This window comes from Rhodotorula paludigena (genome assembly GCF_050403205.1).
Source record: "Rhodotorula paludigena JCM10292 DNA, Rt_paludigena_JCM10292v1_ctg87, whole genome shotgun sequence".
Classification (NCBI taxonomy): Eukaryota; Fungi; Basidiomycota; class Microbotryomycetes; order Sporidiobolales; family Sporidiobolaceae; genus Rhodotorula; species Rhodotorula paludigena.
In genome coordinates this window covers 17,799-45,630 of record NW_027481371.1, presented here as the reverse complement: position 1 = coordinate 45,630, position 27,832 = coordinate 17,799, and the positions used below count along the sequence as shown (strand labels likewise).

Sequence of the window (27,832 nt, the reverse complement as noted above, 5' to 3'; positions counted from 1 at the left end):
AGGCGCTCGCTTACCGGGCTCTTGCGCCTTTCTCCTGTCCTCTGTCTCTGTCGCCAAGGAGCAGGTCCGTTGTGTCTGTCTGTCTAGCTTGGCATCTCCGCAATCTAACTCAGCAATTGTCTCTGTTGCCAAGGAGCGGCTCAAACAAAGGACTGGTCACGGCTCTTGGCCAAGTTGTCCCACTCATCCTGTCCAGCCTGTCTTCTACCTCATTCACTGCAACCTGGCTTGCCCGCTTTGTCACCAAGCCGCCGCATCGCTCAGTCAAAGGCTCTGTTGACAAGTCGCTGCTTGAGCAGTGTGCCGCAAACCTACACGAGAGAGTTGAAGAGCTTGCACGATTGAAAGGCGTGTCTGCTGGCAGCGTTCAGCAAGATTGCAGGCGGCAATGCAGTCTGCTCTCTAAGACTGTTGGCAAAGAGACGGTGGAGAATGCCAGCGCCGTCCAACCTGAACCACGCTTCTCCAAGTGCAGTTGCACCTGGTGTGATGCTGCTTATCTCTGATCTGGTGTGTCTTGCCCAGGTACTATACTACAACCACGTCTGATGCGTCTCACTTACTCTTCCCTAGACAAGGTGTCGCACCTGTATGTTCCACCTCAAGATGTCACGCGTCATATCGGCGCGCTTCTTATATACTGTGTTGCGCAAGCACCATTCTGATCTGCACCCATGGAGGAGGCCGTCTTGTCCACTCTTGTCGAGTTGCACTGCATATGTGTGCAGCTCATTTAAGGGGCAGAGAGGAGGGATGTTGTGTCCAAGTTGTGGCTTTTTGCCAAAAGTGCGTGGTGGTCCCTTGAAGCGGTCACGTCTGCTGGACTGATTGATGGCTGTCTCTGTAGCTTCCTTGGGTTGTTCAACGGGTGCAGAGTGTGCCAGGATAGCAGCAGGTAGGCCTGCACTGCTCTGACAAACCCATACTGCGGACCACTTCCTTTCCATAGCTGTGCCACCCACTGATGAGCGCGTTGAGGGCACTGCAAGAAAACAAGCAGGAGTCAAGCAAAGACATGCAGGTCAAAGGGTGCATCAGTCCTTCACCTCCACCTCTTCTTCACGCTGACCAGCTTTTGCAGGGCAACGAGCACCTTTGACTTGTTCATTGCCGTGCTCTGCCAGCATGAATTGATTGTGCCGGACAAGGGCGCTGCAATCTCACGGCAGCTCAATACAAGCGACGTTCAGCAATTTATGATACATTCTATCTCTGCATGGCTTCCTTTTGTGCTGTACCTGACCTCCTGCAACAGGCTTCCAGCTACTCCAGCCAACTGAGCGGCCCAATGATGTAAAACACCTGTTCAATGAGCTTCTCAGCTTGTATGCCTTGCAGCAGCCCATTGCCAAGGAGATCACTGAGGTGAGCAGGCAATTTCTCCTCAGCTGGTCTCTGTCATGGACAACTTTCTCACATAGAGCTTTGCATTGCAAGCAAAGCAAACTCAGACAGCCTACCAGGACTGGCAACTGGTTGGAACATGCTTGTTGAGCACAGGGATGCCCTTGCTGTCTTGCAGTTGCACATTAAGCCTGTTGAGCTTCTCAGCCCACTCTGCAGGCTGCTTGACTCAGTTGTCATATCTCAGGACTCCTTTGATGCATCTAGCGGCCCCAGTGTGGGCTCAACCAACCAGCTTATCCAGCTGGTTGAAAAGGCACAGTGACCTATCTAGTGTTTGAGTGATACAGCAGCCTGGTTTTGTTCCTGAAAATTGTTCTGCACCATCTCAAGGTGAGCCGGTCTAACTCTGTGTACACACATGGTTCCTTATTCTAAATTGCTGCAGCCACACACTGATCTTGCACGGCACCTCAGCCACTGAACAAGCTTGTTGCCTGCCTTGTTTCCTCTGCCCGCACTCAGCAACAACAAGTGAAGCACCATCAAAGGCTGGATCAGTGCCCTCCTCAGTGAAGGAGTCTCACATGATCTCATGCAGTACGCACGCTTACCTGCCTGTGAGTGTCTGACTTCTTGACCCTATGCACATGCAGCCAAACATGGCTGCACAATGCTCCAAGTTGCAACAACAGTCCTTGTGCACTTGTCTGTGGGGTGCCAAGCTGCAACTGTCATCCTCACCAGTATTTGCAGTACACTTGTGCAGTGCCGCGCAGCACATTGCCTGGTGTGTTCCCTGGCCAGGTATATTGCTTGTGATCATGGTGAAGATCACTGAGTTCTGTTCTACATCAATGCCAAAACGGCAAGGCACCGTGCAGGAGGTCCTGCAGAGGCTTGTCACATCTGCGGTTGTTAGCCAAGCTTGCCTCACAGCATGACCACATCCTCTCTCAGGCGTTTCCTCTCACCAGGCTCCTCCTTTCCTCCTCTCCTCCTCTCCTCATTTCCTCAGTCCTTGTGTGTTCTGGCTTTTGGTGACCAAGCCTCTTCCTCAATCTATTTCCAATTGAAGTTTGCCTGCAGCCACAAGATTTGCAAGCTGCTGGCACATCAAATCTTGGTGACTCCCTCCCCAGTGGATGGCTGCCCCTTTGATGCAAAGGTTGCAAAAGCAACCCCCTGCGCAATCTCTCAGCAGCAGGTGCAGCACACTGGCCACAAGAGTCAGGCACGCAGTAGCACCTGCCATTAATGATTGGCGGTGCTTCCCGCCCTCGCTATGCAACCCTGGCATTACTGTGACACGCTTTCAATTGTGTGCATCTCAGATACCGCTGCAGTACTCCTCAGTGCTGGCCATTTGAGTTTGGAAGTGCCAGAGATCTACCGGCAAGTCACTTTGTGAACAGCATTGGAGCTCTGCAGTTCTGCCCCCTTGTCCCCCCCTCCCGCTGTCCCTCATGCCGCCTTCCCAGGCTCAAACACTCTTAGGTGGCTGTTGCCTCCACCTTCTAAACGCATCCTTATCCCCTTGCTTGTGAATCTGATCACATTCAGTAATAGGCAGTTGATTGTCAATGCCTTTGCATGCAAGCGCCACTGCGTCCGGAAAAAATGCTTGCCTGCAGTACAAGGCTCTGCAAGTCTTGCAACTTCAGTCTAGTACACACTGCAGCTGCTCGCATTCAAAGGTGCGCGGGGGAAAGGACACCTTCTCAACTTTGCCAGCCATTTGCAGGTGCTTTGATGGCGCACAGCATAGCGTGGCAATGCAGACTTGGGCACGGGAAGAACAAGAGACAGTCAAGATGTACCAGGGACAAAGCTGCCTACCTCCGGAGCACAAGGACATGTAGCACGCAGCGGAAGGATTGCCACAAGTCGGTTGTCCGCTACTGAAGAAACCCTTGCAGCATGTCTGAGCCCATACAGAGCAGCACAACAGCATTGGACAGCGTTCTCCTGCCATCTACACCGCTCAGAGCTCTTCTCGTGCATCCCGAACCGTGTCCCGCCCCACCATCAGCACCTCTTCCACCTCGGCCTTCAGCCCCAGACTTCCGGCCGACATCATTTCCTGCTCTACAAGCTCCTTGATCCCTGTACCGCCACTCAAGCTGGGGAGGGACGCAGTTGACCGGTTCACCATCTCGAAGGACGAGTCGCCCGACGTTGTGGACGATGCATCGGCACCTGAATCGTATGAAGCTGTCGGTGAGGCAGGCTGAGGTGATTGCGGCAAGGGGCTCGTGGCAACGGCGGGGCGCGTAAAGTGGGACAAAGAAGCCGGCGGGTCAGAAGGGGTGGAAGAAGCCGAGGTGTGCGATGCGATCCAGGCGGCAATGGTGCGGAAGTAGTCGGGCTGAATGCACGTGTCATCTGGATGCGCAAGGCTGTCAGTCGACGGGCACTCTACCGGCCGTCCAGATCAAAGCGACGTGACATACTGTGCGTTCCGTTGGCAAATTCGCGCCAGGTGACTTCGCTGCTCCCACACGCCCGCCTCAAGCCCTTCATCTGCCCCGGCTCGACGAGCTCGTCCCTTTTGCCCGCAAGCATGAGGACGGGGAAGTCGGAGGGGAGACTTGCAATGGCTGATTCAGAGCGCCAGATCTGGTGCAGTAGGAAGGGGACGAAAGGGCGGACGAAGGGGAGGATGTGCGGGACAAGCTTTGGCTGTGACGTGCGCGTCAGTTCATCTCGGACCCCGAACCGCGCACACACAAGAAGCGGCTCAAAGACGAGCGAAAAGCGCACGAGGGATAGGAAAGTGTTCTCGATGATCAGACCTCGGACCTGCACGGCGCGGAATGGATGAGTTCGTTCACGCACAGATGCAGACGCAGTCGCAGTCGCGAAGCTGAACGCACCCGTTGAGCATTACAACTGGCGAGATGAATGGCGACGGCGCCACCGATGCTCTGGCCATACAGGAAGATGGGCGTCTTCTCGAGATCCGGGTGTGACAGCACGTAGTCGAGGGCAGTCTGCGCGTCGAGCTTGATGCCCTTTTCCGACGGTCTGCAAGTGACGCGAGCGTGAGCAAGGAGAGGCGAAGCAAGAGCGGGGACAGAACTTGCGAGCCCTCGCTGTGCCCGTAGCTGCGGTGCGGGCACGATCCATCAGCGGATGATCGGCATGAGAAGCCGTGCAGAGAGCAGCAGGGAATGGGCAGCAGCGCACCCTCGGTAAGACAGAGCGACAACGTTGCATTTCATGTCACGCCAGAAGACGCGTGCAATCGGCAGTCGATGACCCTGCGCGGGCGCAAGTAGCAATTAAACAGCCGCACATGGTCTGGAGAGCACTTGATAACGTAAAAAACGCACGACGTTGCCAGCGTTGGCGTGCAGGAGGAGAACGGTTGGCCGGTCGCTCGGTTTAACGCCATCGCGAGCGTACGGAATGACAAACGCCTTGATGCGGACCCCATCTGGCGCAGTCAGGTCGATCTCGTCGAAAGGAGTCATGCCGAACTCGTCGGGGCGAGGGACATTGGTGCGGGAGCCCGGCGGAAGGTTGGCCGGGTAGATGAGGCGAGACTGGAGCAAGTAGAGGGCCGTCCCGGAGGCGGTGAGGCCGACGAGCAGCGTTCCTGCGAGCCATTTGGCGACCGAGCGCATCGACGGGAGGTACGCTGACAGCATCGAGCACCGCGGGCCGGCCGGCAAGAAGGCGGTGAAGCGCGGGAAAGTTGCCGGTGGTCGTGCCACGCCGCTGCACGGTGCGAGGGAGTGTCAGCAGCTGCTGTGCATACTGCACGCGAGGCCAGACTACTGCTCATTCCGCTCGAGGATCTCTGATCGAGATGCGGCGGGCCAGCGATGAGCGCATGACCTCGTCTCTGCCTCGTCCGCCTGCAGCGGACCAGCGCGCATCACACTCTTATCTGAGCCTCGAACAGCCTTGCACGAGCGACCGGGGACTCACCAGGCAACGAGGCGGGTCGAGGACGTCGAGGTGGGGCCGTGCGGCAACGCGGGTCTTCGGGGCGAGGCAGCAGCGACGCCTTAGCACTTTGCTTGAAGAGACCAAGAGCCTGACACTGCAAGCGTCTCTGACCTACAAGGTGAACGGCACGACGACAATACAGTCGGAGAGCCCGGAAAGCGACGCGGTGAGCCAGTGCCTTGAGCGAGCGAGGCGGTAGCAACGAGACCTCACATCGCAGGTCCTGAGGGCCACTCGAGATCCAGCGCACACGGAATCGCTAGGAATTGTGTGAATGCAAAGATTGCGATACAGTTCCCCCCAGTTCGCCTCCAGCTCGCGCTCGCCATCCGCTCCCGTCTACCTGCGCTGCTTCTTGGCCGGACGCTTCTTCTCGTCGTCGTCGAGGTCGATCTCCTTCTTCGGGTCCTCGTCGTCCTCACTCTCGTCGTCCTCGAGCTCGTCGTCAAAGTCAAACTCGGCGCCAGACTCATCGTCGATCGATGCGAGGCCGGCAGCGTACCTGCACCCGGCATACAGCGTCAGCCCGTAGACCCGCAGCGTGCGTGCAGCAGTGGGTAGGAGGGAACGCACTCGGTCGCGTGCCCCCACCACTCGAGAAGGAGCTCGCCGAGCGTCGTGCGGTCCTCGCCAACCTCGTTGAACCAGTTGAAGAACGACCCGGCGCCGTCAAAGTCGTCGTACTCCTCCTTGCCCTCGACGTCCGCCGGCCGCGGCGCCTTCTTGGTCAGGTCGTGCTCGCTCGAGGTCCACTGAATCGACGTCTTCTCGGCGAGGTACACGGGCGCCTCGAGGTCGTACGGTGCAGGCTTCTCCGGCGCCGGCTCGAGGCCCTTGGGGGGCGTGAGCGTCACCTTCTTGACGAGAACCTGGTCCTTGAAGTAGGGGTTCTTGCCAAACGTGAACCGGACCTCGTACTCGCGCACGTCCGATGCTGAGTGCTCGATCCACACGTCCGTCAGGGCCTTGAGCGCGTCCTCGTCAACCGCGTCGATGAACTGGGCCGTCTGGCCGCAGTTCTGCAGCGACGTCGACCAGAACTTGGGGACCTTGGCCGCGAGCTCGGCGCGCTTCTTGAAGACGCTCTTCTGCTGCTCGAGCTTGAACTTGTCTGTACGGGCAGAGAAAGCATGCGTGGTCAGCTCGAAGTGACGTTCGTCGTGCGGATTGAGCCGGTGCGTTGATGGGCGCAGCGCAGCCTGCACGTGCAGGAGCGAGGGCGAGAGGGCCGGTTGACGGTGTGCGTAGCTCGTGCGTCGAGGCTGTCACGACGTGCCCTCGCAGAGTACTGCCTGACTGCATGCTCGCAGCGCCTCCGCCCATCCCGTCGAGGTCCCGTAACTTCATCGCGCAGGCGAGCCGATGAGGTCGAAAGCTGCCGTCGCGACCTCTTGAATGAGAGCGCAAGACCCACAAGCCTCGAAGTGTGCCTTAGAGACTGTGTGCAGGCATTCACAGAGCGTCAGCTGGGCGGACGGGGCGAATCGCGAGCTGCATGCTTCTTCGAGCTCGACGCACCATCCTCGAGATTGCTCTCGAACGCCTTGGCGTGTCCGCCAAATGCCTGCTCGAGGAACTGGAGACGCGTGGGCTGCTGGTCGTCGGACATGGTGCTGAGTGCGGAAGGGGATGAGAGCGAAAGCGGCGAGCTCACGAGGCGAAGGTGGTCACCCGCTCTCACTGGGGACCAGGACGGGCAGACTGAAGTAACTTGTTGCTCCGATGTGCCAACACGTGCTCTCTGCCTCACAAGGGGGCGTGGCGCCGGACTTGTCGCGCTTTCGTGCTTCCGCGAATTTTGGTGATCGAACGGAGGCGCTAGGAAGGCAGAGGAGGTTCGACGCAGGCACGAGTACAGTATTGCACACAACACGCGCGTACTTCCGAGTCCTGCGGTCCCCCTGAGCTGTTTGGCACGACCCGGCTTCGTCCAACCTTCGCGTCTTCTCCTTGCTCCGCGTCGCCCGCTCGCTCGCATCGATCGTGGTGCGCTGCCATGGCCGTGCTGCCTTCGTTCCCGCCTCTGCTCGGCTACGTGCCCCGCGAGCACCTCGCCTCGGGCGGTCAGTCGTCCGTCTATCGCGCCCTAAACGCCGACAGCGATCATCTCGCAGCCATCAAGGTTGTCCCATTGCGTCTACCAGCGGGCGGAGGTGCAGAGGAAGGGGCAGCGAGCATGGACCCGCAGGTCGCGGCCAAGGCAAAGCAGCTCGTGCGCGAGATGCGCATCCACGAGACCCTCCAGCATCGCAACATCCTGCGCCTCTTTGGCGGCGAGACCCGTGAGGAGTGCGCCGTGAAGGCCTACAGCGGCGGAGAGCAGCACTGGCCAGCCGGTTTGTACATGGTGCTCGACCTCGGTGCGTTTCAGGCCTGTCTTGCCGAGAAAGAGGCGGTGCTGCCCTCCCTCGAGTTGCTGCTGACCACTGTGAGCCTACAGCGGATGGTGGCGACCTCTTCGACAAGATCAGTAGGCTGCTCCCAGCTGCTCGATAAGCGCGCCTTAGTCTGACGTCCTTGTCGCACTGTGCAGCTCCTGATGTTGGCGTCGACGCCGAGATCGCGCATCTCTACTTCCGACAGCTCGTATCTGGTCTTGTGCGTCTGCTTTCTGAGTAAAACTCCTTCGCATGGTGGCCACTGCCTGCCCGGGAGGCAGGCGTGGGAGCGGACTGCCGTTGGTCCGCCGATGGATCCGCTGACCATCTCGCGCGACATCATTGCGGGTCCTTGCGGCCCGCAGAAGTACCTCAACCAGCATGGCATCTGCCACCGTGACGTGAAGCCCGAGAACTGCCTTCTTGACGGGCAAGGTGCGTGCACTTCCCACACTTGCAGTGCGCAGCCGCCTCTTGGGCTACCTGGAGTGGAGAGGACCTTCGTGTGGCCGAGAATCACATGTCTCAGCACTCGCACCGTTGTTGTGCCCGTGTGCAGGCAACCTCAAAGTCTCGGACTTTGGCCTCGCCACCGTCTTCAAGTACAAGGGCCAGGAACGTCTGCTCAAGGACCGCTGCGGTAGCCCGCCGTATGGTGAGTACCCTCTCTTCGCTGGATTATCTGAGTTGAGGCGAATATCCGTTCGTGGTGACACCTTCGTCCGTGTTAGCCTCGGCTGATCTCGACAATCCTGCTCGCACCTGCAGCCGCGCCCGAACTCGCCCGCGCACAACCGTACGCGGCAGAACCGATCGATGTTTGGAGTGCAGGCGTCGTCCTCTTTGCCCTGCTATTCGGCAGTGAGTCGTCTGAGTCTCGTTTCTGACAATCTTGCTCTCGAGCACTGCCATCAGACGCCAATCTTGAGCACTGCATGAGATACGCCACCCTGCGCTCAGCACCCGCTCGTGCAGTGCGCCGTGCTAGGGGCAGGCGGCTGACTACTGTCTTTTCTTCGCACATGCAGACACGCCTTGGGATGAGCCGACCTCCAACTCTCCCGAATTTGCGGCCTATGTCGCCGGGACAATCTTCACCTCGGACCCGTGGCGGCGGCTAGGCTCGGTGCGCGAGAGCGGCGTCGCGCAGCTGCTGCTGGCCATGCTCACGGTCGAGCCGGAACGGAGGCCAAGGCTGAGGGACATCGAGAGGATGGACTGGTACTGCCAGTGCGTTCGCCACTTGCGACCTCTTGCATCAGATACAGCGCAGGACTGTCTTGTTAAGGGCGCGAAGCTGATCGGATCACCACCCCTCTTATACCCGGCTGCCAGGCCCAACTCACTCTTCGACCCGGCGACCGGTCTCGTCGTCGATCCGCACGAGGTGATCCGCCGCCTGATGGCAACCCTGAGCGCACACGAATACCTCGGGCCACCAACAGAGGAGTTCGAAGAGCTGTGCGTCGAGCCCTTCCTGTCATTCGCCGTGTCCTTCGCGACACTTCAGCTGATCGGTCCGGCACGCAAACAGCATGCAAGCCTCGCAGTCGGCGACGCAACAGCACCTGCCAGCACTCAGTCAGAGAATGAGCCAGCGAGGCCTGGATCCGGGGCAGAGCTTCCGGAGCAGTCTGCAGCTCTACGTGCGTTGACCTCTCGATTGAGAGTCTGCAATGGCTCGCAGGCGTCTCGACTGACATGCCGGCCTGCTACAGTCCCGTCTGTCAATGGCGCCGACGCAACGTACCAACCCAAACCTCACCCGCTTCTTCACCACGCAACCGCTCCCCGTCCTCCTCTCGCTCCTTACGCGCGCTCTCACCTCGCTCTCCCTCCACCCCTCTTCAGCAAATGCCCAGCCATTCGAGCTCCTCTACGGCGACTCGCCGTCGACTCCCGCACCTTCCGTCGAGCAAGTAACCTCAGCCAGCCTCGGAACCCTTCTTGCGCGCTTCCGCATCCGGACCGTCGACCGGCGACAGCAGAATCTGTGGGCCGGACTTCACATCTCGAAGTCGCTCCTTCCGTCGGACGCGAATATGGGCGGCGCAATGGACGTCGACGGCGCCGAGGGGGACGGGCAGGAAGGGTTCGATGTCGTATGCCTCAAGCGCGAGGCCGACCCGCTAGAGATGAAGCGGCTGTGGCGGAAGGTTGTCGAGCGCATGCCTGAGGGCGTGATCGTCGCGGTGTGAGTATGCAGGCGTCGCTGTAGGTCCTGTGATTGTTGTCTCGCCTTATGCATTCGAGCATTGGTTTGCCACGCCATTCTTGCATTCAATTCGCTCAGATCTGTCACAGCGAGGCCAGGCCTCTGGAGGCTGCTGTTTACTAGCTTGAGGTCGGACGAAATGCTCAAGAACATCCAGTTTGCCTTGGAACTTTGCAGCGAAGCGCTTGCTGGGAGAGTGGGCGCGACCCGCTGTGCAGCAGACGGGTCAACACGGAGCTCGACAAAGATGTGTGGTCCACTCTTGCGAACGAGAGTGCGATTTGAGAGTCGGAAGAGAACGAACGAGGAGCTGCGGTTGCAATGCTGACATTCAAGGCTTTTGATCGTCCGCGGGAGGATGTGTACGAGTGGGGGCAAAGACCAAGAGTGGAGCCGATACGACTAAGATCGGTCTGGTCCCTCTACGGCTGGACGTTGGCGCGGACTGCAAGTTGAGAAGGTCAGCGACCAGGCTCTTGCAGGCTCCGAGATACCGCAGGCGGCAACACACAGTTCGAGGCCGGGTACTGTTACGCGGTGACAGAACCGAAGGGTGCGACGGGAAGAAACAAGTCAGCGGAGCAGCTCGCAAATTGCGAGAGGTGCCGAGCTGAGACGTACAACGTTGCCAGGCGGGTTGTACTCGCAAACGAGGTACTGTGTGACGCGCATCCGTCAGTACAGAGGCACGAAGCGACACAGAAATAAGTAACTAGAGCGGAATTACCGAGTTGACGCCGTACTGGGCCGGGAAGATAGACCCTGCAGGACACGAAACCTGCGCGCAGCCTGTTACGGGACCGGTCAAACGTGTCAGGAGACATCATCTCAGCTTCTACTGTCGAATCTAGCAAGAGACCAGAAAGAGCCCCGGAGGTCTGGTCGACCTTCCCGAATGCTCTTCCCGACTCGAAAGAGAACTGAGACATACCGAGCTGCGTCGTAGACTTCCAAACCACTACGAAGCACGGCTCAAGCGTCAGCCACAGACAACACGAGGCACACAGGCTTGCGGAAGGAACGCACTCTGCGTGAAGTGGCTGTAGACGGGGTTGTTCGGGTCGTACTCCGGTGCCTCGGCCTCCCAGGCGCGAATACCTTGGAGCGCAGTGTTGATGGTGACGCCGCTGCCGGCCGACGCAGCGAGGTTCTCACCGTACGGGCTACACGATAACCCGGGTCAGGTGGCAAGTCTGAATCCGCTTCGAACAGAAAGACTCACCCAACGGCTCCCTGCGAGTGCTGGAATACACATCTGCTTCCCCATTTGAGCGCTGCCTCGGCGAGCGTCGGCGACCACGAGAGCGGCGCCGCGCCGTGCTGGGCGCGGAACGTGTTGTGCTCGTTGAGGACGGCGTCGCGGATGTCAGCGCCGGCGGTCGAGACAGGCGCAGTGGAGGGTGCAGCGGTGGTAGGCAGCTGACCGGACTGAGTCGCGACGGCGGAACCGTCGACCACGACTGGGGTGGTCGCCGCGCGGCTGGGGAACGAGAAGTCAGACGTCAGAAAGGCATTACAATGCTGTAGAACAGGAGCAGGTCACCTGGTCGTCGTCGTCGGGCGAGCCGTTGTGGTCGTCGTGCGACGGGTCGTCGTGGTGGTCCTCCTCGTCGAAGAAGCGGCAGCTGCTGCGGACGATGCCGAGCGGAGCGCCGCCTGCGCCTCCTGCCACGTCAAGCGGCGGGTGGTCTGAGGCTCGGGCATAGCATCGCGCTTTGCGAAGTGCTCGATGTCCGGCCTGTCGCCGACCTTGATGATTGTGACGGGAACGTTGGCCGGAGCGGCGACGGCCGAAAGTGCGTAGAGGAAGGTCGCTGCCGCTGCGGAGAATATCGAAACCTTCATGTTGGTGAATAGGTGCAGGAAAGACGAGAGGAAACCGAGCAGGTGTAGGAGAAAGAAGAAGACTAAAGAGCGAGGCGCAAAGAGACTTTATACTCGCGGCGAGGCAAGCTAGTGGCGGTACGCAGACAGGATGATCGCATGCTCGAGATCAGGCGTGCCACGGCCGATGGCGAAGAACAGGTGGCGGCGTAATGAGCGGGCTTTCGAAGAACCCTCCAGCGACGAAAGGAACCCTGCGTCCCTGACTTGCTGGAACCCTAGTGCGAGCGCAGCACGAAGGGTAGGAATGCCCACTCGGCCGTCGCAGACAGACGGGCGCTAGCGCACAGCAATTCGTGCGCGCGTCGCACGACTCTCGCAAGCGAAGCCCAGTAGCACAGGTCGTCCGTGGTTGTTGCTGCCACTCAACAGCAGCTGCTGAGCAGTGAGAATCAACACAAGCACTTGCAAGCGCTCCCCGCGGCAAGAAGCACTAGGCAGCATCCGTCCTTCGCAGCCCGGATGAGGAAGGTGAGCTAGAAAACCAAAGCTCTGTTTGCTGTCATGCTCCGGCAAAACGGCGCAATACTGACCGGTCCAGTCCGCTCGTCGGCGTTCGCCCGTGCCAGCGATGAAAGAATGCGAGCCGAGCACGGCGAGATCGAGAGACTACCTCCCGCTCGAGGAGACGAGCGGTCCTGGGCGGTGTCATCACGCTTCGCTGACGGCACGGCTCGCTCGTCAGCGAGGACGAGAGCCTGCTTTGCGAGGTGCTGCGGTTGATCTCCTGGCGGTCTGAGGTTGCCGTCCGTTGGTGGGGCCGACACGATGAGGGGACGGTGATGAGGGCGAGACGAGGTGGCAACGACTAGCGGAGCTCAAGAGCCGCATGTGCACATATCTGCACTCTGCACACGACTGTGGAGCACTCGACGCCATTCGGGCTACACTCGGCGCGAGGTTGACGAGGCGCTCGTGCCCGACGTTCGCATCCTCGTTGCCGCCGCACTTTCGCTCCTCTCGTCTGCGTCGCTTTCTTGCCGAAGCCGCAACGCCAACTGCGATGCACCACAGGGCTCTCACGCATCTGCTTGCTCTGACTGGGCGCTCCGGCCGCGTGTCTCCAGCTGATCGCGTGACCTCGCCGACAAACGCCCTCTTCGCTGTCTTACGCTGCCCTCGCACGCCACCGCGCGCGAATGGACACCGTGAGCATTCCTTCGCTACGTGGGCTTCAGCCCGAAAGCGTGTCGTCTCCACGGCTGATTCTGCCAGCTCACCCTCGATGATCCCCCCTAATCGCTTTCAGCTCGTGCTCCGCTCGATGCTGGCTGGTCCGGTAGTGATCCCGCACGGCAAAGACACTGCTTCTGTGATACCACCGCCTGCTTGGTCGGTTGCTGTGTAAACAATGCGCAAGACCGGCTTACCCTTCTTCTCCGTGGACCCACATTCTGCTCGACTCCCCGTCGCGACTGCTACGCTGGTCTGCATCGGCACCGAAGTGGCCACATGCGTAGGTATGTAAGGCAGCGGGGCGCTCAGTAACCTATTCATGACGACTGGGCCACCGCCTTGACCATCGCACCTGATCCCCAATCACGGGTATCCTCCAGACCGTCTCGCGACTGCCTCTTCCTCTCCGCATTCGTCACCTTCGTCCACTGCAGAAGAAGACGACGTCCGAAGAAGGCTTCCCCGGGCGAAACGACGCTTATTTCACGCGGAACCGGTTCCCCGGTCTAGACCTCCGCACCGACCTCCGCAGTCGTTTCCAATCCTTGGGCGCTCGCGCCATTTTCCGTCGCTCTCTTCGCACCGACGCGCCTGTCTTCGCCGTCCTTTCGCCTCCTGTCCGCCTTCCGGCTGCGCAGTCGCTCGCGTGCTCGAGCCAGCAGCTTTCTCCAGCGGAACGCGCGCAGTCTCGCCTCTCTCGCCGTTATCTGGTCGCCGCCGCGTACCGCGTGTCGCCCGCTCACACGACTTGCCCGACCTCGGCATACCCTTCGCCCCTCGCCCTTGCCACACACGCCATGTCCGCCACCGCGACCATCTCGGCCGCTGCTCCCGCCGTCGTCGAGCACGCAATCAAGCTCCCTTCGGCCGCTCTCGCAGCTGCCGCGGGCATGCCGACGCCGCCTCCGACCGCCCCGGGCACACCCGCCCCCGGTGCGCGTCCGCGCCGCGAGCGCTACGCGCCGCCCGCAACCAACTACCTTTCGCGCGAGGCGTACCCGCGCCGCGAGTTGACGCCCGCACTTGGATTGCGCTTCGAGCGCGAGTTCCAGGTCCGCGACGTGCTCGCACTGCCCGAGGGCGACGAGCGTCGCGAGGCTATCCTTGAGGAGCTTGCCTACCTGAGTGCGTTCGCGTCCGTGTCCAGTATAGTGCGAGCGGATGTGCTGACACACCCTCGTTCAATTCACGTCGCCCTGCTTCCTCGACCTTCCTGACCCGCCTTGGCACAGTCTCGTTGCATGGCGTGTGCGCCTTTCCCGCGCAGCAGCTCACGCAGGAGGAGCTCGAGCAGTTCGCACTCGCGCTCGGCCGAGCCTCGGGCGCGCCCGCCGACTCGGAACTGCACATCCACCCGACTGCCGCGCTCGGCGAGGATGGCAGGCCCAAGGTCGGCACGATCAGCAACAAGGCGGGCGCGATGGGGCGCCAGATCAACTTCAAGGATGAGCGGAGCGAGCTGGCGAGCCAGGGAATCCACTCGGACATCTCGTGCGTTCCCTTCTGGGCGTTTCTTCGGGCTCATGCATGCGAACGCGTTTGCCCTATTCTGCACACGAAGCTGATCGTTTGTTCTCTGCAGGTTCGAGCCGCGTCCGGCGCGCTACTCCCTGCTGCGCATGCACACGCTTCCGCCGACGGGCGGCGACACGATGTTCTACTCGAGCTACGCGCACGCCGACATGCTCTCGAAGCCCATGTTTGAGATGCTCTCGCAGCTCAAGGCGCGCCACTCGGGCGCCATGTTCCGCCGGCAGGCAAAGCGCCACGGGTTTGACCTGCACCTCGGACCGCGCGGCGCGCCGGAGAACGTGGGGGACGAATTCGAGGCCGTCCGTGCGTCTCTCTCGCGTTGTTGCGACCGCTGCAAGCCATGACTGACCTCCACGTGCCCGAACAGACCCCGTCATTCGTACGAACGCCGTGACCGGCTTCCACTCGCTCTTCGTCAACCAGTGCTTCACCGAGCGTATTGAGGGCGTCACGTTCGACGAGAGCAAGGCACTCCTCGACTACCTGTACAAGGTGCAGGCGCAGGCGCACGACGCGCAGGTGCGCTACCACTGGGAGAAGGACGACCTGTGCGTCTGGGCGAACGATTGCGTCCTGCACGCCGCGACGTTCGACTTTGACGGCGCCGAGCGCAGCGGTGACCGCACTGTCTCGGTCGGCGAGATCCCCTACTTTGACGCCGAGTACGGCCGGAGCCGCAAGGCGACGCGCCGGTCGGTCGTCTAGCCTTTTTCTCGTGTTCGCATCCTCCGGTGTACCCGTCTTTGTTCTCCCTTTTCGTCCAGCAGTACCCCACCTTCTTACCCAGTCGTACCGTTCGTATCTTTCGTTGCCCCTTTACCCGCTCCCGACAAGAGTTAGTCCCTACTTGGTCGCTCGTTGCCCCAATACCCACTCCGCCTTCTTCGTTCCTCGTTTACGGCTCTCGCATCTTGCAATTTCTCGCTCTCGTTCCTCACAAAACTTACTCGAGATTGAGGGAACTAGCTGAGCAACGTGCACGTTGGTTGCCAGCTGAGCGCGCACGCGCACCTACTTCCCCTCGCCGCCCAGCAGCCTCCTCCTGATCTCGTCTCCGACGCGCTTCGCATCAGCCTTACCCCGCGAGCGCTTCATCGCCTCGCCGACGAGGCGCTGCACGACCTTTGCATTGCCCGCGCGGATCTTGGCCACCTCGTCCGGGTGCGACGCGACGAGGTCGTCGACGAGCGCTGCGAGCGCCGCTTCCGCCGCCGCCTCGGCGCCGCCGCCTGCGCCCGATTCGGCAGAAGAGGGCGCGGGCGCGGCGGCGAGGCGCTCGGCGAGCTGCGCGCGGAACGCCTCGACGTCACGCTGTGCAGCGGGGCGGGCGACAAATTCGCCGAGAAGCGTCTTGGCTTCGGTCCCCGTGAGGCGCTTGGCCGCGACGGCGTCGACGAGGGCGCCGAGGTCGGCGGGCGAGAGCGGCGAGCGCGCGAGCGAGAGGGACGCGCGCGAGAGGAGGCCGAGATAGGTGTGCAGGAGCCTGTGTTCACGCAACGCATGGGCAAGTCAGCGCATCCCCTTGCGAGTCCGGGTGACGACCGGGCAAACAGAGAGACACGCACCAGTTTGCGGCCGTCTTTGCGTCCCGCCCGCGTGCGAGGTCCTCGAACCACCGGACGCCCAAGCCCGGTTCTGCCGCCTCGCCCTCTCCGCCTCCGCCTCCGCCTTCGCCGCCGTCAGCGGCGGTGCCCGTCCCTTCCTCCCTCTGCTCGCCGAGCGCGACGAGCACGCCGGCCTCCCTCTTCCCGAGTCCGTACTCGCGGCAGAGTCGGCGCCGCGCGTCGTCGGGCAGTTCGGGCATGTCGCGGCGGAGGGCGTCGAGCGTTTGTTCGTCGACGACGAGGGCGCCGAGCTCTGGGTCGGGCATGTAGCGGTAGTCCGGGCTCGACTCTTTCGAGCGCAGGTGGAACGTCGACGACGTGAGGGCGTTGAAGCCGCGCGTCGACTGCGGGACGGGCTGCGACGACGAGAGGAGCGCGATCTGGCGGTGGATCTCTGACTCTGCTCGACGGCGTTCTCGTCAGGTCTCGACAGCAAGAGAGCAAAGGATGCAAGGAGAGGGCGCGCACCGATGGCGGCGGCGATGAAGCGCACGCCGTTGAGGTTCTTGACCTCGCACCTTGTCCCGCGCTCGCCCGTCTCGCGGCCGTCCGGACCGAGCCGCGCGACCGAGACGTTGACGTCGCAGCGGAGCTCTCCCTGCGCGTCCCCGCCGCCGCATGTCAGCTCCGTTGCGCGCGCACGGGAACGGAGCGACGAGGCGCGCGCACCTTGTCCATGTTGGCCGCGCTCGCGCCGACATGTCTGAGCGCGCTCTGGAGCGCCTTGACGAAGGCGGCGGCCTCCTCGGGCGAGCGCATGTCGGGGCGCGTGACGATCTCGACGAGGGCGGCGCCGGCGCGGTTCAGGTCGACGAGCGTGCCGCCGGCGGGGTCGAGGTGCGGGTCGTGAGAGGACTTGGCCGTGTCCTGTGTGCGGTAGCGGGACGCGGGAGGTCAGCACAGGCGCTCGGAGGAGAGGGCGCCGCACACGTGGAAGAGAGGCAGAGTCAGGACCAGACACGCACCTGCTCGAGCTGGATCTGCTCCAAGTGGACCTCGAAGTACTCGTCGTCATCCTCCGCGAGCGCCTGCTTCCCCTTGCCCTTGCTGCGGGCGCGCGGCATGGGTGGACGCGGGACGCGGACGACGCCGTCCTTTGCGAGCGGGTCTGCGAATGACGGACAAATTAGCACACCAGGAAGAAGCGAGGTTGCAGCAAGGGAACGGACGCACTGTACCGCTGGGTGACCTGGAAGCCCTGGGTGAGGTCGGGGTAGAAGTAGTGCTTGCGGTCAAAGGTGCTCCTCGGGTTGACGCGGGCGTCAAAGGCGAGGCAGGCGAGGAGGGCGAGGCGGACTGCGGGTGGGTGGAGGACCTGCGTGGGTGCGTAAGGGTGTTGGTGAGCGGGGAGAGGTGCGCGGAAGGGAATGCGAGGGGGGCGGGGATGGCTCACGGGGAGTGCGCCGGGGAGCGAGGCGTCAAAGGGGGCTACGTGGGTGTTTGGGCTGGCATCGTAGGTGGCAGTCTCGGCTGTGGGAGGGTGGGCGCTGTGAGTCTGGTCGGGGAAAGAGAGAGGAAGTGGGCTCACTCGAGAGGAGTTTTGGGTTGCCGGTGAGCTGTACGTGCAGTTCCAGTCCGACTGTGGGTCTCCAGCCTGGCCAGCGCGGGTCGTGAGGGTGCGGGTGCGGGTGCGAGTGCGAGTGAGCGAGGCGGTGCTGGTGGGTGCGGGCGAGGCGGGCGAGGGCGGGGCGGGCAGCGGGCGAGCACGAGCACGCTGCGAGCATGGCCAGCCGGGGGTTCAGGGCTGCTCCCACTTCACCCGAGAGTCTGCTCGCGAGTGTCGAGTCCGACCTGAATCCGCTCTCCGAACTGACTCGCCTCCTCGTCGCTCCTCTCCTCCCGCCGCCACGATTCTCCGTGCGGGTCGCGTGCTCGCAGAGGCCATGGCGCACAAGCTCGCGCCCTCGGCCCTCTACTGCTTCCAGCTGCCCCCCGCCCTCCTCGACGCCCTCCGCCCCCGCCAGCTCGTCCTCCCCGACGACCACCCGCTCAACGCCCGCCGCCAGCCCGAGAACGACCCTGCACACGAACCTGCACCCACCCCCGCCCCCGCCCGCGGGTCCTACACTTGCGCCCTCACCGGCGCCAGCTTCCCGACCCTCGACGGCCTCAAGCAGCACTACCACTCGGACTGGTACCGCTACAACGCAAAGCTCAAGCTCGAGGGCAAGCCCACCCCCGTCTCCGAGGACCACTTCAACCGCCTCATCGACAGTCCGTCCCGTCTCGTCCTCGCCTTCTCCTCGCACCCGCTGATGTCATTCCGTTCCTCGCACCCCTCTCCCGTGCACCACCAGACTTGACCGACTCGATCTCTGGCTCCGACTCGTCTTCGGACGGCGCCTCCTCCGCCTCGGCCTCGGACGCCGAGAGCGACACGAACCTCTCTCGCCTCCTGCGCAAGCAGCACCTCTCGTCCGCCTCGCGCCCTTCCCCCGGCACCGCCAACGCCGTCGCCGCAGACGACGACGAAGCCGACGAGCTGGACGCGGCAGCGCTCTCTGGCCCGCGCTCGTCCCTCCAGTGGTTCGAGGCGCCCGCCTACGCCCCCGAGACGCAGTACGGCCTCGCGCGCGCCGCCCTCCCCGCCGCCGGCGCACGCAGGCGCGCCCTCCCCGGCCCGGGCGAGGAAGGCCGCGCCGTCCTCGACGAGCTGCGCGAGCTGCAGCTCGCGCCTTCTCCCACACCCGGGGACGACGGCCGCGCGACCGAGCGAAAGTGGACGCTCCTCATGTTTGGCGGCGGCCACTTTGCCGGCATGGTCGTGCAGCTCCGCCCCAAGCTCGTCAGCCGCGGCAAGGGCAAGGACAAGGAGCGCGAGATTGTCGTGCTCGAGAAAAAGACGTTTCACCGGTACACGAGTGCGTTTCGGCGCGCTTTCCCCTCGCTAAAGACACCCGGTCGGGGCTCTCTGCGGAGTCTCTGCTCTGTCTACTGCGACATGAAAGGGCCCTGACACATCGAAAATTCTTGCAGCGCGTCGCAAGCAGGGTGGGTCGCAAGGCGCCAACGACTCGGCCAACGGCAAGGCAAAGTCGGCCGGCGCCATGATCCGTCGCTACAACGAGGCCATGCTCAACGATGTGCGTCACCCCGCGTCACTCGGCTCTTGCGCCCGCCTTGCGCGCCTGACGCTGATCTCGTCCTCCGACGACACACAGGAAGTACGCGCGCTCCTGTCCGACTGGCGCGACGACATTGCCGCATCCGAACTCGTCTTCCTCCGCTGCTCCAAGAACAACTATAAGACGTTCTTTGGCTACGCCGACGACGCGCCGCTCCAGAAGGGCGACCAGCGCGTGCGCGGGTTCGGGTTCCCGACCAAGCGTCCGGTGAGTGCCCGCCGCTGCAGGCTGTCGTCGGAGTCCGGAAGAAGTACAGAGACTGACTAAGGTTGGGTCGCCCTTCAGACCATCAACGAGCTCATGCGCTCCTTTATGGAGCTTACGCGCCTCAAGGTGTCGCACCTCTCGGCCGAGGCGCTCGCCCAGCTCGACGCCGACTACCTCGCCTCGATCACCCCCGCCGCTCCCGCTCCCAAGCCCGCTTCCACTGCCCCGCCTCCCTCTACCGCCCCCGCAACCCCCGCCCCGCCAAAGCTGAGCAAGCTCGAGGCACTCGAGCGCGACCGTTGGCTGCGCCTTGTCGACATGGTGCGCAAGGGGCGGCTCGACGCGCTCGTCGCCTTTCTCGACAAGTACGGACCCGAGCTCGAGTCGGGCGAGGGCTCGCCGTGGGGCTCGCTGCCGGCGTGGATGGACGACGCGCGCGCGCAGCCGACGCTGCTGCACGTCGCGAGCGCCGCCGACCAGCCGCGCGTCGTGCGCTACCTCCTCGAGGACAAGCGCGCCGACCCGTGCGCGCTCTCGGCTGCTGCTGCCCCCGCGGGCGGCGCCGCGGGGCGCACGCCGTACGAGCTCGCGGGCTCGCGCGCGACGCGCAACGAGTTCCGCTTCGTCGCGTTTGCGCACCCAGACTGGGTCGACTGGCTCGGCGGCGCGCGCGTCCCGAGCGGGCTCGACGAGCGCGTCGAGCGCGAAAAGGAGCGGCGCGAGGCCGAGCGGCGCGAAAAGGCGCGCGAGCGCGAGCGCGTGCGCGAAGAGGAGCGCGCGCGGGAGGACGAGCGCGTGCGCGAGGCGCAGGAGCGTGCGAGGGTCGACGAGCGCAACGCGGCGCTCCTCGCCGCGGGGTCGAGGGGCGGGCCGCAGCGCCTCGGAGGGGGCGCGCCGGCGCCGATCCGCGACAGAGACCGCGCGGGGCTCAGCGAGGAGCAGAAGATGCGCATCATGCGCGAGGAGAGGGCGAGGGCGGCCGAGGCGAGGTTGAAGCGATTGGGTGGGTAGGAGAGGTGCACTTGGAGATGCAACGCCACATAGAGCTTGCTCCGGCGCGGCGCAGAGAGAGGGCAAGACTATCTGCTGTCAGGACCGGTGCCATAGAGGTAAGAGAAGCTTGCGTTCCTCGCTCGTCGCAGGCTCGCGCAGCCGTCGAAGCATCAGTCGGCTTGTACAACACCTCGACTGCCGTATCTACACTACTCTTTCTGCGCGACCTTCCTCAGTGGTGATGCGCATGCTCTGCGGGCGGCGGCTGGATCACAGCGCCCTCCTTGAGCAGCGGGAAGCTCTGCTCGCCGTGCGGTTCTGCGAGTGGACAACTCGAGGATCAGCTTGCACATCCTTGGGAGGAGGAGCGCGCCGCCTCGAGCAAGCGCGACGCACCCGGCCTGTGCGGCTCGTCCTGCCCCTCTCCCGCCTGGGTACCCGCCGGACCCGCCGCTCCCGCCGCGTGACCCCTCACGGGCTGCGCCTCGTCGACGTGCCGGACGACGTGCGCGCGGAGCTCGGCCGACGAGGGGAAGGTCTCGGTGCAGAAGCGCCACTTGCAGCCGTAGGGGTTGGCGGTCTCGTGCGCGAGGGAACTGCGGGTACAGAGGAGGGAGAAGTGAGCTGAAGGCGAGGTGAGGGAGTGGAGCGGAGAGCGGACCTCATGGAGCTGTTTGGGCGACTAGAGATGGTCAAGCTTGCTCAATTGACCGGTCACTCGAGCGCATGCGCACCTCGAGGCAGTGCAGGTGCGAGAGAAGCGAGAAATCGAGAAGCGATTGATGAAAGTGCGTCACCGGTGAAGGTAGACGCGGTCTTTGCAGAGGATGCTGTGCCTGCGTAGAGGTGCACAAGGACTTGCTGCAGTCTTTCTGTAAAATCCGAAGGCGGTACGAGCAAGTGACGAGGCAGGAGAGACCGACCGCGAATCGCTTCCGTTCCGCGCGCTCGGCGTGACGATTTCGTAGCTTCCCGCTTGCAGGGCCGAGGGGACGAGGCGCGACACTCTTGACAATGGTGACGAGAAGCGAAAGACTCTACGGAAAGTCTACCAGACTAGCCCTGGATGCGCGACCTTCTGTCCGCTGACCGACTCTCTTCTTCTGCCAGTGCGTGTTGGGCCCCCGCTGAACATCCGCGAGCTCGCGCCCAACAACGAGCAGCTGGCCTGTATACCAGGCGCATTGCCCGCGCTACGATGCGCGCGGGCACGAGCTCGCGATAGATCAGGCGCGCGACCTCGCAAGGGGGTCTTGAGCGGGTCGGTGCGGCCGCCGGCGTTCTCGGGGGAGCGACGCGGCCTCGACGGGGTTTGCAGGAGCCTTGAAGTACCCGGCGTAACTTGTGCATTATAGTTGGCCACGGAAAAACAGAGAGGAGACCGAGAAGAACTCGTGTGCATCGAGGGGAGATGCGGCGGTGCAGCGTGTTGCGGGAAGGAGTGCGCCGCGGAGAGGAGAAGAGACACGAGGCGACAAGAGCGAGCGAGAGACAGGAATCGAGCGGAGCTGAAGCGAGGCGAGGGGGAGGCGGAAGCGCGACGGAGGTTCGCCCTTCCTGTTCAGAAACGCAGCGGCAGACACTGCCAGGCCCCAAGCCGCGCGTGTACCGAATCGTAGAGTTACAGCGTATGCCCGTCCGCGCCCTTTTGCGGGGGCAAGTACCCGAGTTCCCTCGCGCGGCTCGGGTCGTCGACGGCGACGGCGTCGACCGCCTCGATGCCGAGCTCGTAGCGGCCCTCTTTCGGGCCGAGGACCGAGATGCCGACGGTGCGGACGCGCGTGCGGAGCATGTCGAGCTGCTGCGCCGAGAGGTCGCCCGAGTTGGTGAGCGTGAAATCGGAAAAGGGGATGAGGACGTCGGTCCACTCGTGAGGCGCCGAGTCGGATGCCGGAGAAGGGAGCCACAGGCGGTGCTGGAAGAGGTCGGAGCGGACTGTGCGTGTGTACCGGGGTCAGCGCAAGTTGGAAGGGGAGGTGAGGCGAGGCAGCGGGCGCACCGGGCCCGTCGGTCTGGATGTTGACAAAGTAGCGCATGCCGTCGCCCGAGCTGCGCACGCGGAGGCGGAGAAAGTCGTGGAGGGACGTGTCCCAGGTCTGCGTGCCAAAGAGCGACGTGCGTTGCTGCGAGTGGACGAGCGAGGACGGGTCCGAGGTGGGGCGCGGTGCGGCGACGCGGAAGGATGGCGAGGGTGAGCGGGGGGCCTCACGAAGCAGGGCGCGGCACGACCCAGAGACGGACCTTGTTGCGGAAGCCGGCGTAGCCTCCGCGCTCGATGACGCCCTCCTTGCGCCTGCCCGGGTTGAGGTCGTTGGAGAGGGTGCCCCAGAAGCGGCCCTTTCCCTCGGGCCCGAGGTCGAGGTTGACCGAGCTGCGGCCGCCTGCGGGTGCTCGTCGCGGGTGAGCGGGCAGGATGCGTGCAGGAGAAAGAGACAGAGCGAGGGAGACGGACCGAGGTCAGCGTCGCATCCGAGGGCAAAGTTGGCGAGGTCGTCGGGGGAGCGGAGGGCGACGAGCGGGAGGGCGTCGCCGTGCTGTCCTCCTGTGGGGCTGGCGCGCATGACTGGAGCGGGAGCATGGTACGCGGGTCAGCGGGTGCGGAGGGAGGGAGAGGGAGGCGAGGGATGGACCCTGTTGCGAGGTGTTGCGGAGGTGCTCGACGGAGCGGGCGAGGTAGGCCTTCCACGGCGAGGCCATCGTGGGTGGGTTGCGTCGGAGCTGGTTGCGCGAGAGCGACAAGAAGCGTCGCCGTGTCCGTCTCCGTCTCCGAGGATCGCACCGAGTTGACCTCTGTCTCTCGCTCTCTGTCCCACCTGCACGTGCCCTGGGCTGACCGCGCACGATGCTCGCCGCCACGCCGCACCACGCGAGCCTCTCGCTCGTGCCCGCGCTCGCCGCCTTCCCCGCCGCCCTCCCCGCCAGCTTCGCCCCCGCCAGCCTCCAGCACTGGCACGCTCCCGCTCTCCTCCCTCAGAGCCAGCGAGCACGACTCACCCCCGAGCCCACAGGTACCTCGACCCGCGCACCGACCCGCTCCACCCGGCCATCCTCTTCTCCCTCGCCGCCTCTGCCTTCGTCTTTGTCGTCGGCGAACTCACCGGTGAGCACGCCACCCACGCCCTCTTCCCGGGCTGCGAGCTCGTTTCCGGCGTGCTGCAGAGTGCTCGAGGGCCCTGCACTCGCGATCGACACTCCAGCGCTTCCTGCTGCCACCCTCGCCATCCTCATCAACCAACCCGCCTCCCCATGACGTCGTCGGGTTGAACGACAGCCTGCAAGCACGCAGGCTGCTTACGAGGGCTCCCGTATGCCCTGGGGACACTATGTTCTCCCTCGGGCTGCACAGCAACTCGGTGAACCGCCCATCACCCACGCTGACCTTCGTCGCACGTGACTCGCAGGCAATGCCTCGCAGGTCGACCGCCTCTGGACCACCCTCCCGCTCATCTACTCGGCCCACTTCACCTTCTGGCCCTACCTCACCGGTACCGTCGCCCGCGTCGCCGACCTCGACCCGCGCATGCTCCTCGTCTTTGCCCTCCAGTGCTGCTGGAGCCTCCGCCTCACGTACCAGTCGTCCCGCCGCGGCTTCCTCGACCCGCGCAGCGAAGACTACCGCTGGCCCATCGTCCGCCGCGCCCTCCCCCGCTGGCTCTGGGTCCTCTTCGACCTCGCCTTCATCTCGCTCGCCCAGAACGTCCTCCTCCTCGCCGCCGAGCTCCCGCAGTACCTCCTCCTCTCCCACCATCTCGCCGCCTCGCGCTCCTCCCTCGCCTCCGCCGTCGGCAAGCTCGCACCGAAGCACGCCCAGACGTCCCCCGTCCCGCTCAACGTCGCCGACGCGCTCCTCGCGCTCGCCTTTGTCACGACGCTCGCGCTCGAGATGCGCGCCGACAACGAGCAGCAGCGCTTCCAGAACCTCAAGCACGCCGCGCTCGACAAGCAGCGCAGGGGGCAGCAGCTCTCGCTCCGGGAGCAAAAGGCCGTCGAGCGCGGGTTCGTCGCCGACGGCCTGTGGGCGTGGAGTCGCCACCCGGTGCGTTCCCGCGTACCCGGGGTCAGCAGGGATAGACCTGACCTGGACGCTTGCCGCAGAACTTTGCGTGCGAGCAGACGACGTGGTACATTCTGTACGCGTTTACCGTCCTCCCGTTCCTCCCGCTGTCGCAGTCGATCACGTCGCACCCGCTCTCGACGCTCTCGTCGGCCCTGACGCCCGCCGCGCTCCTCCCGACGGGCAAGAAGCTCGCGTACGACCTGTCGAACGCCGTGCCCTCGCTCGACGCCCTCCTCACGTCGCTCGAGCACCCGATCCTCTCGCTCCGCGCCGCGCTCGCCTCGACCTCGACCTCGTCGTTCTCGCTCGCCAACGCGCGCGCGCTCGCTGCCAAGGCCAAGCTGCACGCGCTCGTGTTCAAGCACGAACTGCAGCGCGACGAGGGCACGCTGTGGAACTACAGCGTCGTCGCGCCGCTGAGCATGAGCGCCCTCTTCCTCGGCTCGACCTGGCTCACCGAGAAGCTCTCGTGCGGAAAGTACCCGTAAGTCTCCGCGTCCTTCCTTTCGCCTTGGGGGAACCGCGCTGACATGCGGTTTTGTGCACGCGCGCACAGGCTCTACCCGACGTACCAGCGCCGCGTGGCCAAGTTCTGGCCCGTCCTCACGCCGCTCAAGGGCGCGTGGCTCGCGCTCTCGGGCGCGCGCAGGGGCAGGGCCGAGCGCGCCATCTGGGGCGCGGGCGAGGGCCGACAGGGAAAGTTAAAGCAGAAGTGAGCGCGTGGTGCGCGACGATTCAAAGTGAGGGGATGGGTAGGCGTGCGGAAAGGATGGAGGTGCGAGGAAGATGCGGGAGAGAGAGGAAGGAATCGAGTACATGCTGTTGTGTGTGCCGTGTGAAGCGGTGCTCTCCTCTCTGTACACTAACTTACCAGCTCTCGCTGCTAATGCGAGAGTGAAACCCTGTAACATGCATCGCTTGACCTTGACCTTGTCTGCCCGCAGGGTGGAGCAGAGTCGGACGAGGAGGCCGGCTCGTCTCGTCGCGGGCAAGGAGAGGCGAGCGTGACCCGATGATCTATTCCCTTGTTGCAAAATGTAAGCTACTAGTTTGCAACACACAATGTGAACCCGAATGAAAGGACTGGACAGCGAAAGAAGCGCGAACGAGAGGGAGAGCAAGTTGAGTGCAGTAGAGGAGGAGGGGCAGAGATGCGCGTCCCGCGTCCACCTCCGTATACGGTCCCAATTTATGTGGCCACTCAGTGCGAGTGCGAGTGGCCCCCGTGCGGCTTCGCGCCTCCGGCCGCGACCGCCGCGTACGACGACGACGACGGCGCGTCCCTCGCGTCCCTCGCGTCCGACGCGCTCGCCGTGACGGTCGCGCTCGCGGCCGCGAGCGCGGGCGGGCAGCACGAGTTGTCGGCGCAGCTGTCGTCGACGCACAGGACGGGGCAGCCCTCCTCCTCGAGGCCGCGCTCGGCCGCCGCGACTTCCGAGATGTGCGCGCCGCCGCCGTGCGCGGCCGAGGCGACAATCTCGGGCTGGATGGTGCTGCGGATTGAGGAGAAGGAAGTGAGCGTCAGCGAGCGCAGTGGAGGGGGCGTATCGGTGAATTGACGCACGACGAGTGGATGCCGAAGCGGTGGAAGCGGCGCTTGATCTCGCGGCTGACGCTGACGAGGTCCGGGCCCTTGACCATGATGTGCACTGACGCGACGATCTTGGACTCGGACAGCGACCAGACGTGCAGGTCTGCGTGATGAGGCGGGATCAGCTGCCTGCCACGGGTGCGAAAGTGCAGGTCCCGCAACGAACCGTGCACGTTGAGGACGCCCGGGACCGAGGCGATGCTGGAGCGAAGGCGGTCGAGTGGGACCGAAGAGGGCACGCCCTGGAGGAGGATGAACGAAGCCGACTTGACGAGCGGGAGCGCGCTCGAGAAGACTGTGCGGGTGCGAGTTCAGCTCGGTGTCTCGGTATGGAGATGTGCGGAGAAGGGCGCACTGATAATGGTGATGACGAGCGAGATGGCCGGGTCGCTGTACATGCGCCACCAGTAGTCGGTGAGCCAGATGAAGAGGCCGGCGGCAATGACGCCGACATTGCCAAGCTGCGTGCGGAACCTCCAGTCAGTCGTGTTCCTCTGCCCACAGCAGCAGAAGACGCACCGCATCGCCGAGCACATGGAGGAAGACGCCCTCCATGTTCATCGCCCCCTCGCTGCCGCCGTGCCCGCCATGCCCGCCGTGCCCCTCGTGCTCGTCGTGCGCGCCGCCGCCAAGCTGCCCCTCGAGGTCGCGCGCCGCGCCGCTCACGTGCGCAGCGCTCGAGACGCCCGTCGTCGCGCCGTAGCCGGCGTCGTGCGCCTTTTTGAGGACGTTGGCGCGGAGTTCGCCCGGGTGGACGAACAGCTCGTCCTCGGCGGTGACGGCGTCGGACTCGTCCTCGTCGAGCGCCGAGCCTGCGTCGGATGCAGCGTCGACCGCGGTGGACGAAGACGCCGAGAGGCCGCCGGCGGGCGAGCCGGAGCGGGCAGGGGTGCCCTTCGAGCCGCTGCCCTGGAGGAGCGGGGTGCGCTCCGCAGGCTCGTGCTCGCGCTCGTGCTCGTCGTGGTCGTGCGAGTGGCCGTGCGCCTTCTTGGCCGAGCTGCCACCGTGCGAGTGGCCGTGCCCGCCGCCGCCGTGCGAGTGCCCGCCATGGTCATGGAAGAGGAAGAGGCCGACAATGTTGGAGATGAGGCCAGCGACACCGACGGCAACGATGAGCTTGGGGTTTGTGACCTCTGCGAGTAGTCCTGAGTCAGCTAGATGCCGCGCGTCGAGCACAAGCCGACAAGACGAACCGGTGAAGTTGACGAAACGGGCGATGGCCTCCATTCCGATCGAAAAGCAGAGCGCGAGGAGGAAGACGCCGTTGATCAGGGCTGCAATCAGAGCGTCAGCGCGGTGTATAAGCCCACAAGCCCCGAGGTATAGCGCACCGCCGAGGACTTCTGCGCGCTGCCAGCCGTACGAGAGGGTCGCGGACGAGGACGAGTTCTCGGCGAGCTTGAGCGCTTGGAGGGCGACAATGAGACTGCACACATCGTTGAGCCTGTGTAGACAGCAGGGCGTCAGTCTGATGCACTCGGGGCGCGGCGAGTCGGTCCGCGTGTGTGAGGCGAGCTGACATGTGGAAGCTGTCGGCGACGAGGGCGAGACTGCCGACGACGGTGCCGACGCCGAGCTCGAGGAAGAGGAAGGCCGTGTCGACTGCATGGCGGCGCGCGGCGATGCGAGCGAGTTTCCGAGGGGAGGCGGTGAGGTCAGTGCGGAGGAGAGGGGAAGGAGGCGGCGAGGAGCGGACGCACTCGCGAGGAGCAGCTTGAGCTTGAACGCTCGCCCTTGGGACGACATGGCTGCGCTCGTGTGCGTGGCC

The 27,832-nt window shown here is 63.8% G+C and overlaps 11 protein-coding genes across 11 annotated transcripts; 4 read left to right on the top strand and 7 right to left on the bottom strand.

Moving 5' to 3' along the window:
- Nucleotides 1-3,328: 3,328 nt before the first annotated feature.
- Nucleotides 3,329-4,997, bottom strand: JCM10292_006577 (uncharacterized protein; the record flags this gene model as incomplete). The annotated part of the gene is made up of 7 exons (XM_076652717.1): nucleotides 3,329-3,729; nucleotides 3,798-4,026; nucleotides 4,108-4,146; nucleotides 4,221-4,371; nucleotides 4,431-4,451; nucleotides 4,534-4,607; nucleotides 4,680-4,997. The coding sequence occupies 7 exons, from the start codon at nucleotides 4,995-4,997 to the stop codon at nucleotides 3,329-3,331; spliced, it is 1,233 nt and encodes a 410-aa protein (XP_076501745.1).
- Nucleotides 4,998-5,640: 643 nt separating this feature from the next.
- On the bottom strand, nucleotides 5,641-6,910 carry JCM10292_006576 (uncharacterized protein; the record flags this gene model as incomplete). Its single annotated transcript, XM_076652716.1, has 4 exons — nucleotides 5,641-5,803; nucleotides 5,875-6,412; nucleotides 6,716-6,739; nucleotides 6,820-6,910. 4 exons carry the CDS (start codon nucleotides 6,908-6,910, stop codon nucleotides 5,641-5,643), a joined length of 816 nt encoding a protein of 271 aa, XP_076501744.1.
- Nucleotides 6,911-7,297: 387 nt separating this feature from the next.
- Nucleotides 7,298-9,877, top strand: JCM10292_006575 (uncharacterized protein; the record flags this gene model as incomplete). Its single annotated transcript, XM_076652715.1, has 10 exons — nucleotides 7,298-7,661; nucleotides 7,742-7,771; nucleotides 7,835-7,899; nucleotides 8,045-8,114; nucleotides 8,239-8,334; nucleotides 8,448-8,540; nucleotides 8,708-8,909; nucleotides 9,015-9,140; nucleotides 9,214-9,325; nucleotides 9,398-9,877. 10 exons carry the CDS (start codon nucleotides 7,298-7,300, stop codon nucleotides 9,875-9,877), a joined length of 1,638 nt encoding a protein of 545 aa, XP_076501743.1.
- A 439-nt stretch (nucleotides 9,878-10,316) lies between these two features.
- On the bottom strand, nucleotides 10,317-11,739 carry JCM10292_006574 (uncharacterized protein; the record flags this gene model as incomplete). Its single annotated transcript, XM_076652714.1, has 8 exons — nucleotides 10,317-10,339; nucleotides 10,406-10,421; nucleotides 10,516-10,551; nucleotides 10,622-10,683; nucleotides 10,826-10,852; nucleotides 10,921-11,057; nucleotides 11,117-11,374; nucleotides 11,438-11,739. The coding sequence occupies 8 exons, from the start codon at nucleotides 11,737-11,739 to the stop codon at nucleotides 10,317-10,319; spliced, it is 861 nt and encodes a 286-aa protein (XP_076501742.1).
- A 2,012-nt stretch (nucleotides 11,740-13,751) lies between these two features.
- JCM10292_006573 (TauD/TfdA dioxygenase family protein) lies at nucleotides 13,752-15,192 on the top strand (the record flags this gene model as incomplete). Its single annotated transcript, XM_076652713.1, has 4 exons — nucleotides 13,752-14,079; nucleotides 14,187-14,445; nucleotides 14,537-14,790; nucleotides 14,855-15,192. 4 exons carry the CDS (start codon nucleotides 13,752-13,754, stop codon nucleotides 15,190-15,192), a joined length of 1,179 nt encoding a protein of 392 aa, XP_076501741.1.
- Nucleotides 15,193-15,498: 306 nt separating this feature from the next.
- Nucleotides 15,499-17,815, bottom strand: PET112 (glutamyl-tRNA(Gln) amidotransferase subunit PET112; the record flags this gene model as incomplete). Its single annotated transcript, XM_076652712.1, has 8 exons — nucleotides 15,499-15,970; nucleotides 16,053-16,491; nucleotides 16,560-16,689; nucleotides 16,761-16,958; nucleotides 17,057-17,199; nucleotides 17,265-17,406; nucleotides 17,485-17,561; nucleotides 17,620-17,815. The coding sequence occupies 8 exons, from the start codon at nucleotides 17,813-17,815 to the stop codon at nucleotides 15,499-15,501; spliced, it is 1,797 nt and encodes a 598-aa protein (XP_076501740.1).
- Nucleotides 17,816-17,974: 159 nt separating this feature from the next.
- VMS1 (Vms1p) lies at nucleotides 17,975-20,434 on the top strand (the record flags this gene model as incomplete). The annotated part of the gene is made up of 5 exons (XM_076652711.1): nucleotides 17,975-18,305; nucleotides 18,389-18,952; nucleotides 19,068-19,174; nucleotides 19,253-19,423; nucleotides 19,502-20,434. 5 exons carry the CDS (start codon nucleotides 17,975-17,977, stop codon nucleotides 20,432-20,434), a joined length of 2,106 nt encoding a protein of 701 aa, XP_076501739.1.
- A 214-nt stretch (nucleotides 20,435-20,648) lies between these two features.
- Nucleotides 20,649-21,082, bottom strand: JCM10292_006570 (uncharacterized protein; the record flags this gene model as incomplete). Its single annotated transcript, XM_076652710.1, has 3 exons — nucleotides 20,649-20,734; nucleotides 20,813-21,012; nucleotides 21,078-21,082. The coding sequence occupies 3 exons, from the start codon at nucleotides 21,080-21,082 to the stop codon at nucleotides 20,649-20,651; spliced, it is 291 nt and encodes a 96-aa protein (XP_076501738.1).
- A 955-nt stretch (nucleotides 21,083-22,037) lies between these two features.
- Nucleotides 22,038-23,113, bottom strand: JCM10292_006569 (CIA30 family protein; the record flags this gene model as incomplete). The annotated part of the gene is made up of 5 exons (XM_076652709.1): nucleotides 22,038-22,351; nucleotides 22,416-22,539; nucleotides 22,658-22,797; nucleotides 22,869-22,979; nucleotides 23,047-23,113. 5 exons carry the CDS (start codon nucleotides 23,111-23,113, stop codon nucleotides 22,038-22,040), a joined length of 756 nt encoding a protein of 251 aa, XP_076501737.1.
- Nucleotides 23,114-23,258: 145 nt separating this feature from the next.
- On the top strand, nucleotides 23,259-25,189 carry JCM10292_006568 (uncharacterized protein; the record flags this gene model as incomplete). The annotated part of the gene is made up of 5 exons (XM_076652708.1): nucleotides 23,259-23,365; nucleotides 23,425-23,516; nucleotides 23,818-24,452; nucleotides 24,512-24,957; nucleotides 25,030-25,189. The coding sequence occupies 5 exons, from the start codon at nucleotides 23,259-23,261 to the stop codon at nucleotides 25,187-25,189; spliced, it is 1,440 nt and encodes a 479-aa protein (XP_076501736.1).
- Nucleotides 25,190-25,674: 485 nt separating this feature from the next.
- JCM10292_006567 (cation diffusion facilitator family transporter) lies at nucleotides 25,675-27,810 on the bottom strand (the record flags this gene model as incomplete). The annotated part of the gene is made up of 9 exons (XM_076652707.1): nucleotides 25,675-25,966; nucleotides 26,038-26,167; nucleotides 26,231-26,359; nucleotides 26,420-26,525; nucleotides 26,584-27,197; nucleotides 27,258-27,338; nucleotides 27,396-27,508; nucleotides 27,585-27,666; nucleotides 27,765-27,810. The coding sequence occupies 9 exons, from the start codon at nucleotides 27,808-27,810 to the stop codon at nucleotides 25,675-25,677; spliced, it is 1,593 nt and encodes a 530-aa protein (XP_076501735.1).
- Between the last annotated feature and the right edge of the window lie 22 nt (nucleotides 27,811-27,832).